The following is a 19197-nucleotide window of genomic DNA, read 5'->3' as shown; positions in this document are numbered from 1 at the left end:
CCCTCCCTGCTCCCCAGCTCGCTGTCACACCGGGTTTGTTTCATTTTGCGAGCGGCGGCTCCTACAGAAGCCACACAGCAGAAGTTATTAATGCAGCTTTGGTACGGGGAAAATCTCATTAACGTCAGCAAAAGGAGGAAGACTTCTGAAAAGCTCCCAGCTAATTTGCTTTCTTTTAATTTCTTGCAATTACAGTAAGCAGCATAACGCTCTCCCAATAAATGAGTCTTTAGCATTGTGGCAGAATCTTCTCCCCAATCAATTCTCGCTCAAACTTTTAACCCTTTGCTGGATTGCTGGAGAGCAGAAATGACTCTGACATGCACCTTCCCAGAACAAATGGTTTTCAGACATTTCCAGTAATTTCTCCACATGGTGGAAAATCCCTGTTTTGGCTGTGCTTTTTTTTTTTTCCTCTTTAATTTTTTGCTTTGCAGCCATCACAGCAGTACCAAGTTGGTGCTTCCCACATCCTTTGCTTGGTCTAAATTCAGTTTCTCTTACAGTAAACACAGTTCCTAAAGGCTGCAATCCAGTTCTTTTCTGAAAAGAGGTTCAGTGTAGCATATCCCACACACTGGCTGATTTTTAAAACTCGCTGTGTGATCTATTTTCCCTTACTGCTTTGAGAAGTTGAAGAGCAACAATTCTATTTCAGACTGCAGCATATTATTTTTACTCCACTGCAAAAAAATTAAATTAAAATTTAAAAAATGAATAATGTTGAAGGATGTTTAAGCATACAGTCTGGAGGGTAGTAAGAGGATAAGGGTTTGGTTTGCTTTGTAAAAAAAAAAAAAAGGCAAAAGTTATCCTTTCAATAAAGTAAAATTGGATTGGTTTTTCATCCACCAAAAATGCTACAGTAAAGCCAAACCCGAAATTTCATTTACTTAATTTCATTCATAGTGGCAGGTTTTCAATTAGAATGGAAGAAAAAGATGGGGTAGTTGTTGTAGGGGTTTTTTTTTCATAAAAAATTTGATGAAGTGGAATTTTGGAAGGAATTCACATTCTGATTCGCCTTATATGAGATCACTTATTCACATCAAAACAAGTCAGAGAAGACTAAACACTATTATTACTATTATTTGATGACTCTTCCAGTCAATACTTTTTTTTTTAATTCTCAGATGTGGATTCATCAAAAAAGCTTAGCTTTTCATTTTAATTGAGTTTCTAATCATAAAGCTCCACCCAATAAATCCCAACCTGAAATACAAAATAATCTGCTGTTATTTTTCCCCCCTACACACAGACTGACCAACATATTTTACCCATTCCTGTACTAGCTCACAGGGAACCTGGGACAACAGGAGTGCCTGGGAAGAAGCAGAACTCCTGCTTGGACATTTGGAAGTCTCTGCCTGGATTTAAACATTGTCCAGCCCTCCCAGCAAAGCACACTGCTGTCACTGGAGAGAAGCAGCACGAGAAACTTCTTGTCCTCGTAGTTAACAGAGGCCTCTCCACAATAAAAATGACCTGTCTATCCTAGGGACTTCACAAAGGAAAAGGAAAAAGCACATCCTGGCACATTCTAGAATACACTGAGTTGTTTGCAGACTTAATCAGCACACCAGCACATAGGAAAAAAAAACCCCTGCTGTATTGATTAAAAATAGTATCACAAGTGGAAATTAGGTGGTTAACGAATTGCTATATGACTGGAACCCTTTGCTGAACACATTTCAGCCAAGGGAAGCTTCTTTCACTGATTTGCAAAGCCACAGAAAACCCCACTCCTGCCAACTTTTGAAAATAATTAAGTAGGACCTTTGTTGTCTGTTTCTGGAAAGAAAATAAGCCAATAAAGATACATTTTTTAGCTTCTTTTAAATGATATTTAATGATCACCAAGTTTCTTGCACGGATAGAACTGTATTTTCACAGTGAAAAAGGGGGTCCACCAGTACACACACACATGCACTGCACTGAGAAACAAGTCGTGCATCATTTATAGCTACTCTGTGTACTTCATAATGTATGCATGGATGAGCTATACTGAGTGCAGGACACTTAAACTGTCTCATTTGTCCAGGCCACTCACAATCACACAGTTAAAGGATGGCCATAAAGAAATCCTCACTCAAACAGAGAAGAGACAGAGAAGATTAATTTCCTTGTTTTCTTAGAAATGTGCTCCCCCTCCATTTACAAGTGAAATCCAGGAGTGACAGGGATTTACAGTATTTAAAACAAAAAACAATCAGGAAATTAGAAGTGGGTCAGGCAAAGCAAAGTCAGAGGATTTCACTGGACAAATCCCAGGACTGTCATCCCAGCAGAAGTTACTGTCAGGAACCAAACACCAGTTTAAGTTTTCCTCCTTTTTGTGGAGATATGAAGACATTAGAAACACAAATCTTCCTTTCAACTCATCACTACTCCAGCATTTTAAAATGACCTCTTATTTCATCTTGGAAACATAGCGCACCAAAACAAACATTTTTGGAGGTGCAGTCAGTAGGAGAAGGTCTCTTCTAGCCATCCCTTCCTGTTCAGGACCCAGAGCTCCTCAGCTGCCAGGAGCATTAGAAAACCCATTCTGTCATACAGCCAGAAATTTCTGCTCTCACTCAAAACACTGAGCTCGCTGTGCTCCCAACAAAGCCGTGTTCAAAACAAGCACTGGCATGTGCGTTTATGAGAGATGACTGAATGGCCCTGCAGGTTGATAAAAGGTTCTGGAGTCTTTCACATACAACTAAAGTCATCAGTTTCAACCCAACCTGTGTCAGTGGTGTCTGGAACTGGCTGCAGCAGGAAGACTGTTCTATTCCATCTCACAGAGTCAGAAGTATCCCTTTGTCCCCTGGGAGACAAATATATACACTGTTTTGGGGTGCTCTGCACAGTCAGGACAACACTGGTGGCATGGATTCTGATAAACCCTCCATAGATAAATTTTAATTGAAAATATTCTCCATGTTGTCAGTTCCTACAATCCCACAAATCATTTACCACAGCCTCATGGTCTTATGGATGACACTTCAGTGTCCATGAGAACATCCTGGAAGAACCCATTCTTTCCACATCACACAATAAACTCCTGATACTGTTAAATCTGAAGATCATATCTGAAGAAGTTGTAAATATAAAAACCCAAAAAGAATACCATCCATCTGGAATCTGCCCTTCCCTCTATCTCCCAAGGCCATGACCAATCCTGCCAGTCAACCCTCCCACATAAGCTCAATATTAGTACACTCAATCTGCCACAAAAAACAGACACAGAAACATAAACTTCCCATCCTGTTTGTTTGTATGTAAATGCTTAGCCTGAAGGAAGCAAAACCCTATTTTGCCTGAAACTCATTTCTGAGAGCTAAGGTCCAATCAGACTGGAGAACCCCAAAAGTTATGGCAAAACCAATTGTAAAGTCATACTGAAATAAAGCACACTTTGGATTAAACCTCATTTTACTTCAAACTGGTCTGGTTTTAGCCCATTTTAACAGCCTCACACAGACCACTTCAAAACTCTTATTAACCTGGTGAAAAGTACACCCTAGGCTTTACTTTCTAAACAGTACTAGGCTGCTCATCAGCCTTTACCAAAATGACAGAGAAATAGAGTGATCCTCCCTGTGTGAACTACAGGCTTTGCCCGAGCCTCGCTGAGGTGGCAAACCCTGCTGACTTGCTCCCGTTCACACAGACCTGCACATGCTCAATAACACCATTGATTTTGTTTGTGCAGGCAGAGAGAATCCAATTTTAAAAAGCCACATTGATTCCCACCCATTAAAAACAGAGCAAACTGCAGCATTTGCTAAATGGATAGAAAAAGACTGAGGTCAGGATGGAGGGGTGGGAGTAATGTCATTACGCTGAGCTCGTTCTGAAGGACAGAGAATTACAAAAACAGACAATAAAATTTGACTTTTTATTATTTGTTGTAGTTTCTAAATCACAAAAATAACATGTCAACAACCAGGGAGTGCCCGAGCACAGTGACAAGGGATGCACAACAAGAGGCATCCTCGAGCATGGAGCTGTGATTAGTTGCATTTGGAGCATGAAGACACGCACACAGAGAAAGAGGGCACGGACACAGGAACCGGGAGAGAAGCTCTGTGACTATCTGCAAGGACCCTGCCTGCTTTTCAGTGCTTTGTTTTAGCACATTAAACAAACAGAGCCATCATACAGGTCACCGAGGATCTTCCTTCTGCAACTGTGGCCCCAGCTGCACTGCACACAAAAACTATTATTATTCTCTAATGGCTGCACCTTTTGGACAATGATTCAGTGTTTTGGGGTTTTTTTTCCTCCTTTTGTGCCGTGCCACTTAGTCTTTTGCTTCATTTTATGTTTTATTTGCACACTCTTGAAATCTTCATGTAGTGACTAAAAATTCATGAGGCAGCCTTAAGTAGGAGCCCCCGCTTCCCTCCCTCCCCTTTTCCTACCCGTAGCAAGCAGCTGAGGAGGCACTGGGCACATGTCGGTGCTGCCGCAGCAGCAAGGGGGTGGGAGATGCTGCAGATGGGGAGGGAGATGCTGCTGCAGCCCTGGGGGTGCCTCCTCATCCTGCATCTGGGAGCACAGGCTACAGACAGTGCTGGGTACTGAGGCTCATCCATGCCCAGCAAACACATCCCAGAGCAGAGACACTCCGTGCTCGATGTGCTGGTTGTGCTTCAGCTGCACGCCCAACCACGAGCCTGCCCGTGTGCTGCACAGCAGTCATTCATCTCCCCAACTTCAGCCCAACAATGCCAACAGGCAAGTGCTTGCTAGCATTAGTGAGGCTTTCATAATTGGTCCCAGCTGGTTAGTTGTAACACGCCTTGTTGTTGAGCAACTACCTAGTAACGCTGTCAGACATCCCCTGGTTGCATAAGGAGAGGTAGTATTTTTATTAATTATGGGCTGCCACCAGCCTGTGGCACTCTCCACAGATAAGAAAGTCTTTAAGCTCCTGGTCAGCCAAGGCCTTGCTGGAAAATCTTGTGCCAGCTTCAAGCAAAGCAAGCTCAGGCTGCAGCCACAGCAGCCTCCTGCCTTTGCTGCCAGGGTTCCAGGTCCAGGCTGCCACGGGGGCTGCTGCCAATGCCAGCTCCTTGCCAGCTCTCTGGCCACTACGTGGGCATGCAGGAACCCTGGCTCACTGCGAGGCACGTGGGCATGCACAGTCAGAGCAGGGCAGACCTTTCAAAGCCTTCTGCAGAAACGCACCCCAGTGCCTGGCTGGGCTACCAATGGCAGGAGCAAATACTACAGTGTGGCACAGCTCCAAAACGCCAGGCAAGGCAACACAGGACCAAGGAAATGCACTGTTCCTGGTGGGGAAGGAAAAACCCAACCATGTGGATCTCTCAAAAGGCAAAAGTGTGGAGGAAATATCATGGAAGTGGCCATTTCACAAGATACTTGAGCATACCTGTGGCTCTGAAAACCTCAGTCAAAGTTTGCAGCCATCCCCACTCCCCGTAGCCCTCACTTGCCATGCTATTTCATCTGTGTGATACAGCAAGTCTGGGATATTTTCTGCTGAAAACCAGGCACTGGGCTCTTCTGTGCTGCTGTGACAGCCCCCTTCCAAAAGCAGTGACTAGAGTTATATCCTCCACACAGGATTCTTACACAACTTCAAATGTCATTTTGTGGGCAGTAATCAGATCCTGTAGCCCCAGGCTAAGATAAAAGTTGTGACTATGTCTAGGAGCTAGAACTCAATAGCTGCTCAAAAGCACACCTTGAACTGGAAACAAACCTCTTCAAATCCCATGTTAAGACCAAACCACAGGCTAGGGTTGCAAGGAGTGATCTGTTTGGCTGCCTAGAGCAACTCTGACCTTTGCCACCCGCTGTTTTCATCTGAACCAACCTCTCATATCCTGGGTTTGCTGCTGCTTTTCCCTTCTCTGGCTTCTACTTTGGCTGCTCTTCAGAGCCTGAGATGGGCATCAAGGTGCTAGGAAAAGATCCTGACAACTTAGATGGGGCAGACACTGCTGCACTTCTAGAGCTGCTGGAAAAGCAGCTGGCAATTCCTCTCCCTTCTCTGATGAGGGGGCTGAAGGCTTGGGTTTGTTCAAGGGCCACTCAACAGCAGCTCCCCACCAAAGTGGCCCAGGGTGGGGGCTGTCAGCTGTGTCTTGATGCTTAGCTGCCACACACTGCAGATGGATCCTTTTCCCAAGCTATGAGCCATCTCCCCACGCACACACAAACAGCAAATCCACTGCACCACTTCATGCTCATCACTACCATTTCCCATTTAAGCAGCAATTCAACACATCTTGAACATTACCCATGCCTCTGAAAGCCAAGAGGGCCATTCACATAAACTTAATCTTAGTTACTCTTGCTGGATCATAGGTACTGATGCTGGAAGGTAATTCTCTAAATCCAATGTAAATGTTTAAAGTTCATTCCCAAAGGATTTATGTAGACATAAACATACAGATTAAAAACAAGCAAGATGTCGGGAGCTTTTTACTACCTCCTAAAGTAGCCAGGCACATGGATATTTTATCTCCCCTTTTGGATCTGCTTTCTTCCAATGGTACAGTTCAGGGATTTCATACAGATCAGAGGCAGAGTTCAAGGCTAGCACTGACAATTTCATTAGAAAAAAAAAAAAAAAGATAGAATTGTGTTTTCTTATGTTCTCTGCTCTTTTATTGCTATTTTCAAAATGAAGAACAGACTCTACCAAAGTGCTAAGGGCTGAAAACATAACTCTAAATGATACAGGAAACTCAACTTTGTGCCAATCCATTTTTATCCTCTCTTTGTGGCCATAACAAAGCTGAGAACAAGAGCCAAACAATGGAGAAGAAAGAATAATTTCAACATAATTTTTTTTTTGCTGAAAGTAACATCAGCAAAAATAACAAGAATCCATTCAAAGACAGAATCTTATCTTCCAACACAGTTAACATGCCTTTCTTTCTGTTCCTCATTATATATCTTACACATCAAACTGTACTTTGACCTCCTTACAAAGGAATACATTTGGAGCCACCACATCCCTGCACCCACATTGGCATTGCTAAGTGAAATCCAGCCCATAGTGCCATTCTCTTCCCTGCTCCCTCACACACCTGCCAAGAGGAGACAGGTTATCAAATGAGCCTCCAGAAAAGCAATATGACTACCTCCTGCTCTTGCTTGTGCTCATGCAGCCCTTCAGAATCCAGTCCACTAATTTAACAGGCTAACAACGACATGAGTTGTGTTTTTGACAACTATGGGGATGAGATCACTTAGATAAGCTTTATTTCTGACACAGGCCATCACCATTATTTCCTTCTACCTACTGAAATCAACTAGCAGTATTTCATCATTAACTTTTTAGCACAGTAACCAGCAAATTCATCTAGCCTCAGCTGAACCCGTTTACATTTTAGATTTCATCTGCCCCTCTTAATACTTTTGTGAGCACCAAAGAAATACTACATTTTCCTCTTAGATGACTATTCTCTGTTTGCAGTCTCCCACTGGCTAGTAAAACACTCTTAAAACTAAATATATTGAAACTTTTCTTAACTCATCAGATGCTCCCTGCCACCCCTCTCCCAGACTTGGAGTGCAAAGCTCTGCATGAAAGCAACTATTGGAAACACAAATTCCTACCCTGGTGAATCCAAAAAAGGCCATCAGCTTTCCTTCTGTACGCCACCTGTCCCATTAACACGTGTGCTACCCCTCATTGTCATATGTACTGTTATACCCTACCACCCTTTTGTTCAAGGGCCTCAGCCACAAAATCCTTGTGCACGAGGTGCTGTAAACACTGCCCTGCTTCAGCAAGCACAGCATTCCAGGAGAACAGCACAAGGTAAATGGCACAGACACATCTAGACTGGAGGCAGAAAACATGGTGTTGCTCAGCAGTAATACCACAAGCCATCCAACCATCCTGTGGCACAGTTACAACAATTCAGTGCAGTGCAGCTCCTCCTGATGTCAGCTGAAACACTGCTAACTTCTCCTTGCCTGCCTCTCTGTGAGCACAAACATCAGCTGCTATAACACACAATTCTCCTTATCCTCAAAAGGCTTCAGCTGGTGACCTTCTTGAAGCTGTGTAAGTCACTAGAGTTATCTGAAAACTGCCCCAAACCTCTCACAAAGGTAGAAATTCAGTGATGGCAGTATAAAACTTTCAGCACTTCTCATGTCTTATCAGGCCTGGGGTGTTATACTTGCTTTTGAGAACTTCTGCTTTAAATCAGCTACAAATGGCAGTGGTTGACAAAAACCAAAATAATGACAAGGAGCTAACCAACTCTTTGAACTACAGAATTTTCAACTCAGAGTCACTTCAGTTAGCTTCAGATCAATTCCACCACATCTACTCTGCCTCTCTCCCTGAGCAGAAGCCTTTGGAGAGAAACACTAGATTTGGTAGTGGGTAGAAATCTGCTACTATCTGGCTAATGCAAAGCAGCAGAAGCAGGGACAGAACCTGGATGTCCACCCAAGTACTGTCCCATGCAGTCACAGAGGCAAAACAAAAAATTAAAGGTAAAGCAAAATGACTCATGCCTGTAGGTAAAACAATGTCTGGTAAACAGGTAAAACAATGTCTGCAATTACCTTTGTCCTTCAATAAGCAAAAAGAAAAGGTCAAGCTGCTACTCAAGAACTCACAGATTACCTTCCAGCCCATTGCAGGAGAGGGATGCTGTCCTGATGGAAAGTGGCTATCTCTGGCCTTGAAATCTTCAAATAGCAAGAAGGGGGAAACTTCATCTTCTTTCCTCCCACACCTTTCCTTATATGGGGAACAGCAACTTCAGGTAACCATGGTCTGTAAGGGGATTCCTCCTCTGCCCTTCCCCTCTCTCAGTTCCTAGAACCTCTCCCTTTTTACTTCTTCCTCTCAGAACTGTGAATCTCTCACTGTGGCTGAGAGATTATATATATATTAGTATGGATGCCTCTCTTCAGCATTTCTTTTTTCCTTTAAAGCACCACAGAACAACTCTTGTAGGATCTGGCCTGAAAGGCAAAGGACATTTTCTTGACCGTCCCTCTTAAACAGGTAACAGCTGTGGCTATAACTCAGCCTAAGTCAGGCCACAAGATTAGTGTTTTTCAAGCAAGATAACCACTCTCAGCTGCTTGAGAGTTACTCCTTTTACCCAGCATGACCTGGAGAAGGAGGTAGCTCCTGAGCCCCCACCTGAGAATAAGGTGCCTTTACATGAGCTTAGGCTAATTTGAGGCATCAGTGCAGCAAATGGTTTGAGAAGACAGAAACTGGGGACTGGAGTTATGTCATTCAGGGGTCTGAAGCTGGGGAAGGCATAACCCCATATTAATTATATTAATTGTTGCATCTTCAAGTAATTTTTCTCTTCAGGTAACCTTCTCTCATCTGGTAATGACTCATTCATTTATAAACCAATGCCAGTCACTTTTCTAACCTCATTGCTAATAAGCAGCAGAGCAGAAATACTTTCTAACCAGAAAATGCTCTTCAGTGTAATTCAGCTTTCCAGCACTGCTGTGCTGGGGCCTAAAACTTGTGAACCTAATGAATGCACAGACATCCACAGTAAGCTTCCTCCATGTTACATTTACATCTCTTGCCTGCATTGAGCAAATGTACAGGGGGAGGTAAAAACCTGATAGGATTTAAATACATGGTACTTGAGCAAAGTGGCCCTGAAATCCTGTGCAAACTGTGTTGCTAATGCTTTTTCATACTCAGGAGAGGATGAGGAATCTCACTGCTCATAATTCTTTTATTTTCACACTTGGAGCACCAATCTCATCCCAACAGCCCCTCACCTCATTTTGCTTTTTAGCAGCCACCTCTGCCCTTGGCCAGCTACTGCCCTGACCCAAATACACATTGAAGTAAATGTAGGAAGACATAGAAAATGCTGCTGGTGTATAAGTGTGACTGCAGTGCACTCTCCTTCACTGGTCACCTATTGCTGGAGAACATCTGTGGTCACCACACCACTGCTCCTATCAGCTGCTGCTGCTGTTTTGGCATTGGAGCTGAAAACAAGAGCACCCTCTCCCTGCTCTGCTTCCTTTGCACTTGGTGAGGAAGTGACTTGAGTGGGAGGAGAGAAAGGAGGGCAAACACAAAACCACTGAAGTAAGCAGCTAGAAGCAGAGACCAAACTTTATGCTTTTCATACACAGGCACACAGGCAGCTCTGATTGCAGCTGGCTCTCTGTAGCCCTGTGAGTTGTACCTTCACTCACACTGTCACTGCAGCTGCTTGTCACCACACTGAGCTTGGTCACGTCCCAGCCCCTGAGCTGAGCACAGGTATCTTTACCAAAACACTGTGTGTCTTTTATGTACTACAGAGATGGAGACTGAAGTGCTACAGCCAATAGCTGCAATAGGAGGTTTTTGATTTCTTGTAGGTAAATAGTTCTTTTCAAGTAAAACAAGCTGGCTATTTGCACCTGTTTCAGGCTTGCCCTGGTACAGTAAATACAAGAGTGACCTTGATTTTTCACATCATTTCTCCAGGCTCCTGCCTTAACAGGACTTACTGTATTTATAAAGCTTAAGAGAAGAAAAATAGACAGCAGGAAATCCTGTGACAGGCTTGTTTTGGTGGTGATGAGAGAGAACCAGTAGCAGAAGAAGAAAGGGAACAAAAAAACCACCAAAAACCCATAAACCCAACACCTGTAGCCAAATTACAAGTGGGGAAAGTGTGCCCTCCAAGCCACTCCCTGATCCTCACAATGTTACTGAAACTACTCTGAGAGCAAGAGTAAAGAAGGTAGAGAGTAGTTTAGGATTCTCTGCTTGGTTTAAAAGAAGAAGGTTTGTGATGTTCACATTAAAGAGTTCCCAGGGTAGTACACAGACTGGTAAGAAGTGTATTTGCACACTGCCTCCTCTCTGCAAGCCCTGAAAGAAAGCACACAGGGAACTCCTTCTTACCCCATTTGAAATGTTATTTGTTTCCAAACTGTAAGGTATTGCTTTTGGGGAGGTCAGCCCCAGGTGTGGCACTGTGTGGTGCAAATGGCCTCAGAGGGAAGGTTTGCCTAAATGTGTCAGTTTTGGAGTAGAGGGGGTGGAGGGAAAGGGGAGCACAGGTCTAAAATCATGTCCCTCTGGAGGTGATGTGGAGAAGGATGAGGTGAGTTACCCTAGTTTGGGCAGGACCTGTGTCAGATCTCTTGCCTGTCTGCTGAGCCCTGCTCAGCAGCCACATCACCATGGCTCTGCTCCTGTTCCCTGCCTGAGTTGTCCCCTGAGGGTAAATGGGGCTGCTTACATCCAGAGGACTGCCTTTCCCTTTGTGGGGGTCACTGATGAGTTTTAAAGCTGCGGCAGCCTTGGGAAAATTACATTTACCTTTTTCTCCCCAAGTTTTCTTTGCTCTTTTACACCAGAGCCCCTCAGCACAGGGGTAGCACCAGCTGATGGAAGAGCAGTCCTTCCAACCCTGGTACCTGCCTCTGGCTGTGCTCACACACTCATCTCTGATCCAAAACACCCTTAATGAATTGATCCCTGCCTGTGGACACGGAGGTTCCTTCCTTTCCAGCCACCAGGACAAAACTGAGATGTGCAGGAGTAATTACTGTCAGTGCCCCATCTTTCCAGAGGGAGGAGAGGGACTGAAGGGACTGGCTCAGCACTCAGTTGTGATTTTTGATTTTCCACCTCTCAGACACAGATAAGGTAAGAGGAAACAGCATGAGACTTCTCCCTTCCTTGGTCTACCAGAGCCTTCTCTTTGCTGGGGAAAGGCTCCCTGTCAGGCTCCTTGCAAACAGACCTTTGGTACAAATCTTCTTGGGCCCAGAGGCACGTAACTGGGCATATTTTATTCCCTTGGTTAATAAATAAACAGAGCCCTGCTGTGACAGACAGCCTTTCTGACTCCACACAGGGCTCCTCTCAGAGCAGGGCCAGCATCACGAGCTGGAGCTGGGCAGGAAGGTGCTGTGGCAGCCCAGGGAAAGGGGCACATCACCAGTTTTGAGAAGATAAAGGAGGAGCTGGCCTATCTGCTCAGAGCAAAATAAAAAATACTTAGGGAAATAGTAAGAAGGTTTCAGCAGAGAAAACACTAGGGAGGGTCTAGTGTGAGGATATTGTTTAGGCTGAAATACAGGTTTTTCTGTTTTAATTTAGACCCCAGGTAGGGAGCACAGACACAGTGGATCTCCAGTTGGATGCACCATGAGCACAATGTTGATTTACCATCCCTTCTCTGAGGTGACTTACACACAAAGGAACTTAGCAGAGAACTATCTTTGCTTGAGTTCTGTAAAACCAAAAACCAACTTGGCCTGACCATCCCAAAGGTGGGTCAAAGCCAAAAGCTTTCAGCTAAATGTCTCTTGCTTTCCAAGACTCGGTAGTCTGGGTACAATAAAGCTGAGATTCAATTAATCCTGATGTTCATTTTGAAAAAAAAAAATCCTGTTGAATTTTGATTCTGAAAAAAACAACTTCAAATTCCAAGGGTCCTTGGGAAAGAAATTAACAACTGCTTAAAATAGTGTAGCTTGAAGTCTGCTTTCCTCCACCAAGTCTTCTGCAATGTATTGCCAGTTTTGCAAGCCTGCAGTCCTACCAGGCGTGATTGTCACCAAGTGAAACTGAGCTTAACTTCAGCAATGAACTTCATGGTTTTACTCCAGTCCCCACAAGAAACTTTCCTCCTCAAACCATCCTGCTCTTTATCTTGGAGAGGCAGAGTCAGGACAGCAGTGAATGTTGCAGGTAGGAGCGAAACAGACTGGCAGAACAATGTGGCTCCCACAGCTGCAAACACAGTCAAATCTGAGACAGAGGTGTTTTTGCAAGTCCAGAATGGCAGAAGATTTTGAAATACAAGTGTATTGAAATATAAGTGTTGTAGAAGGACATAGCAGATGCCAATTCAGTGAGCAAACAAAAAAGCACAGCCCATCCCTGTGTCATTACAACTGCCTCATTTAAAGGGCAGTTTTGACCAGAATGACACATTTGTGAGTCACACAATGGGGAACAGGTTGTGACTTTGCTCAGAAATCTACCTTGCTTTGGCTTCCTGTCAGCACGGCTGAAAGACCAATACCTGTCACGGCACAATGTCCATGTGTGGCAAGAGGGACCCAGTTTAACCCCCTGTATCCCTCAGGACCTGCTCTCACCCAGCTAAGCATGCAGAGCCAGTTAAAAGCCACACCTGCACACTCTGTATGGGTGGTTGACAACATGCACGTAGCCTTTATGCATGCATGTTTCCTTGCAGTGTCTGAAACCAGGCTGATAAACACCTCCTCAAACTGGTACTCAGCTTCATTCTCTGTTATCCAAACATTTCATCAAAGGCCACTTACCTACAAAGCAGACACCTCAACCCAAGCCAGACAAGCCACATACCAAAAGCCTTTTGAAAACAAAGAACCAAACCTGAATTTATTTGCTAATAGTGAAGGGGTGACAGCCGTTATTTTATACCTGCAATATTTTGCAAATTCTGAAACTCTCATAAGGTGATTACACCATTAATTAGCAAAACACTGTCATCCCCGAGGTGCCAACACAGCAGCTGTTTCAGCTGAACAGAAAAGAAAAGCCAAGAGGGCAAGGTAACAAAGCTGGGAGTGCTCCCACGAGCAGCCCAACTGCTCTGAGCACCCCCATGCTGCCAGCCCACGATAGGGAAGTGCTCCTGTTCCAACATGGGGTGACTTCACCTCTCCCTCTACCACCCCAGAGGGCTGTACCCCCTCTTCCACCTGGGTGCATGAATGGGGGCTCTGACAAAGAGCCACCTGTTGCAGCCTGAGCCCTGTATTTCTCAGGATATGGGTCCTCCCAGGAAGCTGGTCATAAATAGCTGATTAACCCAGAAGGGATCTCTCTGGGCATTCATCCCTCTGACCCTCTGCAAAAGGGAGGGCATAGAAACTCCCTCAATGATCTCCCCTTCCAACTGCAGCATGAAAAGAACCAAAATAAAATCCTAGGAAGTTGCCCTGTGATGCAGAGGCTATCACAGCTTTGTGATCCATTACTCTGTGAACAGGGCTTCATTTCTAGCTTAAGCATGTCTGGCTAAACCTGCCAAATGCAGAGCCTGCTCCTGAACTCTGACCTGGGCAGAGCAGCCCTCCATCATCAGCTTCAGTTCCTCACCTTCTCCTTCAGGCACCTCCAGACCATGGCTGCACCACCACAAACCTCCCTGAAGGGTCAGTGCTCAGGCCAAGGTTGATGCAGCTAATAGTAAGGGACAAGATGAAGGACTATGGTGATCAGGGGGACAGGCTGGGACCCTTCCCCTAAGTAAGGGACATTTGGATGGCCACCAGTGAGATCCTACACACACTGACTAATGTTGTCATTACAGTGCAAGAGTTCTACTATCATTACATTGCAAGGGCTCCATATTGCTAGAGTTTTGTACCTCCTTGATGTTGCTTGTAGGCAGCTCCTCTAGGCACTGACTCTTCCTTGCCCTCACAGCAGCCAACTAACTCCAGTTCCCCTCAACCAGCCAATCCACTCTTTTATAACACTCTTCTGACTGGCTACAGGTGTGGCCTGTTAAAATCAGGCCTGCTCCTAAGCCTTAATAATTGGCTCAGCTGCATCTCTTTAGGGGGCAAGATTACTTTCTATACTACCTTTATTTACTTATACTCTATCCCCCGACAGACTAAGGATGCCACTTTGCACCACAGCAAGGTTTGCACCCCTGGCTGCAGATGGGTGGGCAGAAGGAGGATGATCCTCTTCACAGCACTCCCCCTTTCAGATGACAACTCTGACCACAGGCTGTGATGTCCTTTGTCACATCAGGCAGGGCCCCTGGTGTGACCCTGCTGGGCTCATTCCCTTCTCTGGATGCCTGCAGCAAGCACTGGAGACACAGCAGCACTGCCCTCCCAGATAGGGATTCTTGGCAGCAGGGCAGTTCCTGCAAAGCCCACCCCAGGCTGTCATGTTCTGCCTCCCACGGGCTCCCTGCAGTCAGAAGCAAGGGAGAGAGATCTCCTTAGTAGTACCTGTGGCAGCAGATCTAGCTTGGAGGAGGCTGTATCCTCTTAAGAGGGTTGGGAGATAAATTCTGCTGGACTAAAGACATTTTAATCTCATTTTTGATATTTTTCATCCCTCTCTGTCACCTCAATGCCATTACCATCCTTCCAGAGTGCATTTGCTTAGAAACATCCCTGGTGGGACAGAAAGAGTTCTGGGTTTGGGGCACCCAGCCCCTGAGGGCCCCTGAGCAGTGCCAGCAGCACAACAGCATCTGCCCACCCTTCTGACAAGAAACTGGGCTGAGGGATCCTGTTCATCTTCAGAGCACAGCAGCAAAGGCAAATCACCCGTGGAAAGTCTGCAAGCAGCTCTGGGGCTCTCTGGTTTATGCTGGGTTATGCAGATTCAGGTCAAGAAAAAGCACAGAGTTTGTTTAAAGACATTTTGTCTTCCACGTTCAGGAGAAGAAAACGGGCCTATCATTTACAGGAAGAGGAAAGGCCTTACATTGCTCTGAGAAGGAGCAGGATCCCACACACCTTTCAATCCTTCTAAGGATTTGGCCATCACATTCTCAAAAGCAGTGATAGGAAAAAGAAAAAGCAAGCTGTTAATAAAATATGGAGACAGCTTAGGAATTTGCTTGTGTAAGTCCATGATAAAAAACCTCCAGCTGAGATACAGCTTCTACTTCATAGTCCCCTGTGCTCTGCTTCATCTTTCCTTAAATGCAAGGGGCACAGGGCTTCTGTCACTCCTTGAGCATGACTGCTTAGTGTCTGAGAGGTTTCACTAGTCTGAGGAAGCTTTTCCTTCACATTCAACTTAAATGTGCCGTTTCTTGAAGGCATCCCCTTGTCTTTCATACTCTAGCAAGCAGAACAAGTGTAAATTAAATGGAAGGCACGTGAAATCTTTATAAAGCCCAGTGTTTCCCTTACCATAAAAGTTCTTTCATTTTAGAGTGGAAGGGGTCTTTACACTGTGCTGTATTTTCCCCATCAGAAAATGAAGAACATAAATTTTCCTCATGACTTGAATTTAGCTTAATCAGCAGCCCCCTGCTGATGTAATTCAACCCTATGAGATTTTTCTTTTTTTTTCCTGGTGAGCTGCTGCCCCTTTTCCCCTCCTCCCACCAATTCAGGCATGGAAAACAAGGAAGGAACTAGACAGAACTTACTATCTATCAAGCTCTTCAGACTGGGCAGGAATAACATTTAAAATATAAAAAGCAAATTTTATGAAGTCTTTTCCTCCCCAGAGACTGCCACAAAAATATTCCTTGTTTGTCACTGACAATGAACAATTTTTCTCTTTCATGTCTGCTTTCTGTCACATATTTCACTTCGGCTGCCCCTTCTGTCTTTCAGCTAGGGACATAGGCTGCTAACACAGAATCACAGGTAACTCAACAACAAAATGCCTGTATTATCTTTCTTTTTTTTTATCCTAGTCTGTCAAGTAATTGCAACTCTAAAAGCTTTTGCATATTTACCACAGAAACATGTCTCTCCTGGAGGATGGGACTGTCATCAGATAGAATATCTTATTTAATAAGCCTCTTCTAAGGTATAAACTAGGGCTGGGGATTTTTTCCTGGCCTCCTTCAGAGCAAAGGACAAGCAGATAAAGATCAGCTGCTGCAGTGCTGCACTAAGTTCCTGTTCCTGTGAAAATTAACCCTCTCCAAGCTCAGAGGTTCAGGTAGGCTTTGTCACTGTGAAATTAATTAAGTAGGAAAAGAGTCTGTTACCAACTCATGTTGGTTTTTGAACCCCAGTCCTCACCATGTATGAGACAGATTTCTTCTCTATTTACAAACAGTTCAACTACCCTGCTTTCTTGTAACCCATCTGATGAGCTGTGGATGCTGCCAGGACTGATTCTCATTAAATCCGGCATGAAGGAGGATCGGATTTTCTCTCTTTGCCCCTGTTTCACAGAAGTGCAATGACAAAAAAATGTGGTCTGAACATTTCTAAATTCAGCTGTTATCTAAAGGCAAATTCCCTTCACCCCCTTCTCTATTTCCCTCCACCCCTGAAGCAGCAGTAGATCTGCTTTTCTGGGTCCCTGGAATGCTGAATCAAGCTGACTGCTACCAAAGAGAGGGTCTGAGAACATCTGCAAGGGAGACTTTGTGTCTTGGGAGTCAAGACAGAGGGCGAGGATGCCCTGCCAGGGGCTATGAAAAGAGGCTGCTCTGATGAAACTGTTCAACAGGCTGAAGAGGAATATACCTGGTTCACATATTTCACTTCAGGCACACCTGTGCTGAGGTCACAGCTCCATGCTAGCCCGTAACAAAGCACTGTGAGTGGGAATCAAAAGACAACAGGTCCTCACTCCAACACGAAATCGCTGACAATACTTGCCTGGAGGAGAGCTGACAAGAGCCAGCCAGAAGACTCCCATTGACTCAGAGCCTGTGTGAAAACTAGCCCTTGACAAACCACCTTCTGCAACCATACACTTTTCCTGTGGGCCAGCCTTACACTTGTTAAGTCCCTGGTTTCATATATGAGTACCGACTGGAAGACACAATTGAGACTGTTTGATTGACCGTTTAGGTTCAAGTAATTCTGAAACCAAGGACCTATATCCATTGACCTGGAATAGAAATGTGGACATCCCCTCTCCTGGAAACAGTTCCAGAGAGAACAAACTGATAGAAGTGAAAGACTTTCTAAACTGTAACTGGCAAACTCTATTTTTGCAACACTTCATGATGATTTACAAACTTAAAATGGCTTTCAATGCAAGTAAACTCCTAACAAGAGGTTAGGACATCATTTTTTCTTATCATCAATAAGCTAATCAAAGAGCCATCTCTGTTTAGAATTAAGGGATGAATCTCACTCATTTAAATGAATGCAAGAAAATTCCCATAGGTAAAATACTTCTTCTAGCAGTGTTACATGAGCCCAGTCTCTTACCTGTAGTATCTGGATTGAAGGTAAGTAGAACACACAGCCTTAGACACATGGCTAGCTGAACCAAAGTCTATGACCTTGACCCTGTATGGCTGTCGGGATGGGTCTACCAGCATGATGTTCTCTGGTTTGAGATCAGCATGAATCAGTCCCAGGCTTTTCAGCTTCATTAGGGCAGTTGCTACCTGCTGGAGAATTGGCCGAATGTACTTAAGGGGCAAGGGACTGAATTTATTTTGTTTTAAGAAATCATAGAGGTTCTGCTCCAACATTTCAAATACCAAGCATGTGTGATTCTTGTGCTGGAAGCATTCATAAGCACGGACAAAGTTGTAGTCATCCGCGCTTTCCGTGCTCAGCCGAGCCAGGATGCTCACTTCAATCTGGCCTTGCCGGGCATATGAAGGGTGGTTTTTTAGGATCTTGATAGCCACAATCTCATTAGTGCCACGTTTCCAGCATTTGACTACTTGTCCGAAGGTTCCACGGCCAAGAAACTCTAACACTTCGTACGTGTTGGTCATGGAACAGAGCACCTCATGTTGCACCAGCTGGTAATCCCCTTCACTGTTGGAGCCACTGTTTTTGGAAGTGGCCGTGGAGGTGGTGGCGGTGGCTACAGTGGCCCCACTGGCATTGTTCTGAATCATTGGCGGATGCTCCTCGATAATCTGCACGCTGCTCGTGTTCTCAATCTCCTCGCTCTTGCGCTTAAGTCCACATTTTTGGTAGGTGTCCAGAAGGCTCACAGTGCTGCGACGCATCAGGTTGTGCGGCCCGCCCAGCGTTTGCCCAGACACCGCAACCACGCCGGAGGTGCTGTTGGCAGATGTAACCACGATGTGCCCCGTGCTTGCTGGGAAGATGATGGTCTGCTCGTAAGGGATGCTGGGGTTGGGGATCTGCAGGGAGGCGTTGACGGCTGCTGCGGCGGCTGCTTGGGAGGACTGCACGTTCTTGCCCTGGTTGTAGACTTTGCTGTGTGTGCCGTACCCAGTCATATCCCAGTTCGAACTCGGCTCCACTTTCAGTTTCTTCACGCTACAGAAGGCACTTGACTGAAGGGTATGAGGAGAGAAAACTTGCACATGCGAGGCCATACCTGCAATACAACATCAGAGTGAAACCACTGAGTCAAGATGCCTTCCCCAGCTTTTTTCATTTGCCCAGTGGCAGGAAAGGGAAATGGGATACAGGCTTCAGATATATTACATGCACACACACAAAAAGCAAGTTCTTCCACAAATATGTATTTGACACAAGTAAAATATTATGCTCTAAAATAAATCCTTACCCCAGATTGAACTATACTAACAACATCCA

At 44.9% G+C, this 19197-nt stretch overlaps 1 protein-coding gene across 5 annotated transcripts in view; it reads right to left on the bottom strand.

The window, feature by feature from the left end:
- The window catches only part of HIPK2 (homeodomain interacting protein kinase 2), a 140816-nt gene that overhangs the window by 79866 nt on the left and 41753 nt on the right, over positions 1-19197 (bottom strand). For all 5 annotated transcript variants that reach the window (XR_010783744.1, XM_066550882.1, XM_066550885.1 and 2 more), the window contains exon 2: positions 17878-18976. Coding sequence is in view for 4 of the 5 variants with exons in the window: in XM_066550882.1 (XP_066406979.1) it covers positions 17878-18976 (1099 nt within the window). In the remaining variant the exon portion in view is untranslated. The remainder of the gene's footprint in view (positions 1-17877; positions 18977-19197) is intronic.

This window comes from Molothrus aeneus, chromosome 5 (genome assembly GCF_037042795.1).
Source record: "Molothrus aeneus isolate 106 chromosome 5, BPBGC_Maene_1.0, whole genome shotgun sequence".
Taxonomy (NCBI): Eukaryota; Metazoa; Chordata; class Aves; order Passeriformes; family Icteridae; genus Molothrus; species Molothrus aeneus.
Note: the sequence above shows the minus strand (reverse complement) of the source record. Positions and strands in the feature narration are given on the sequence as shown.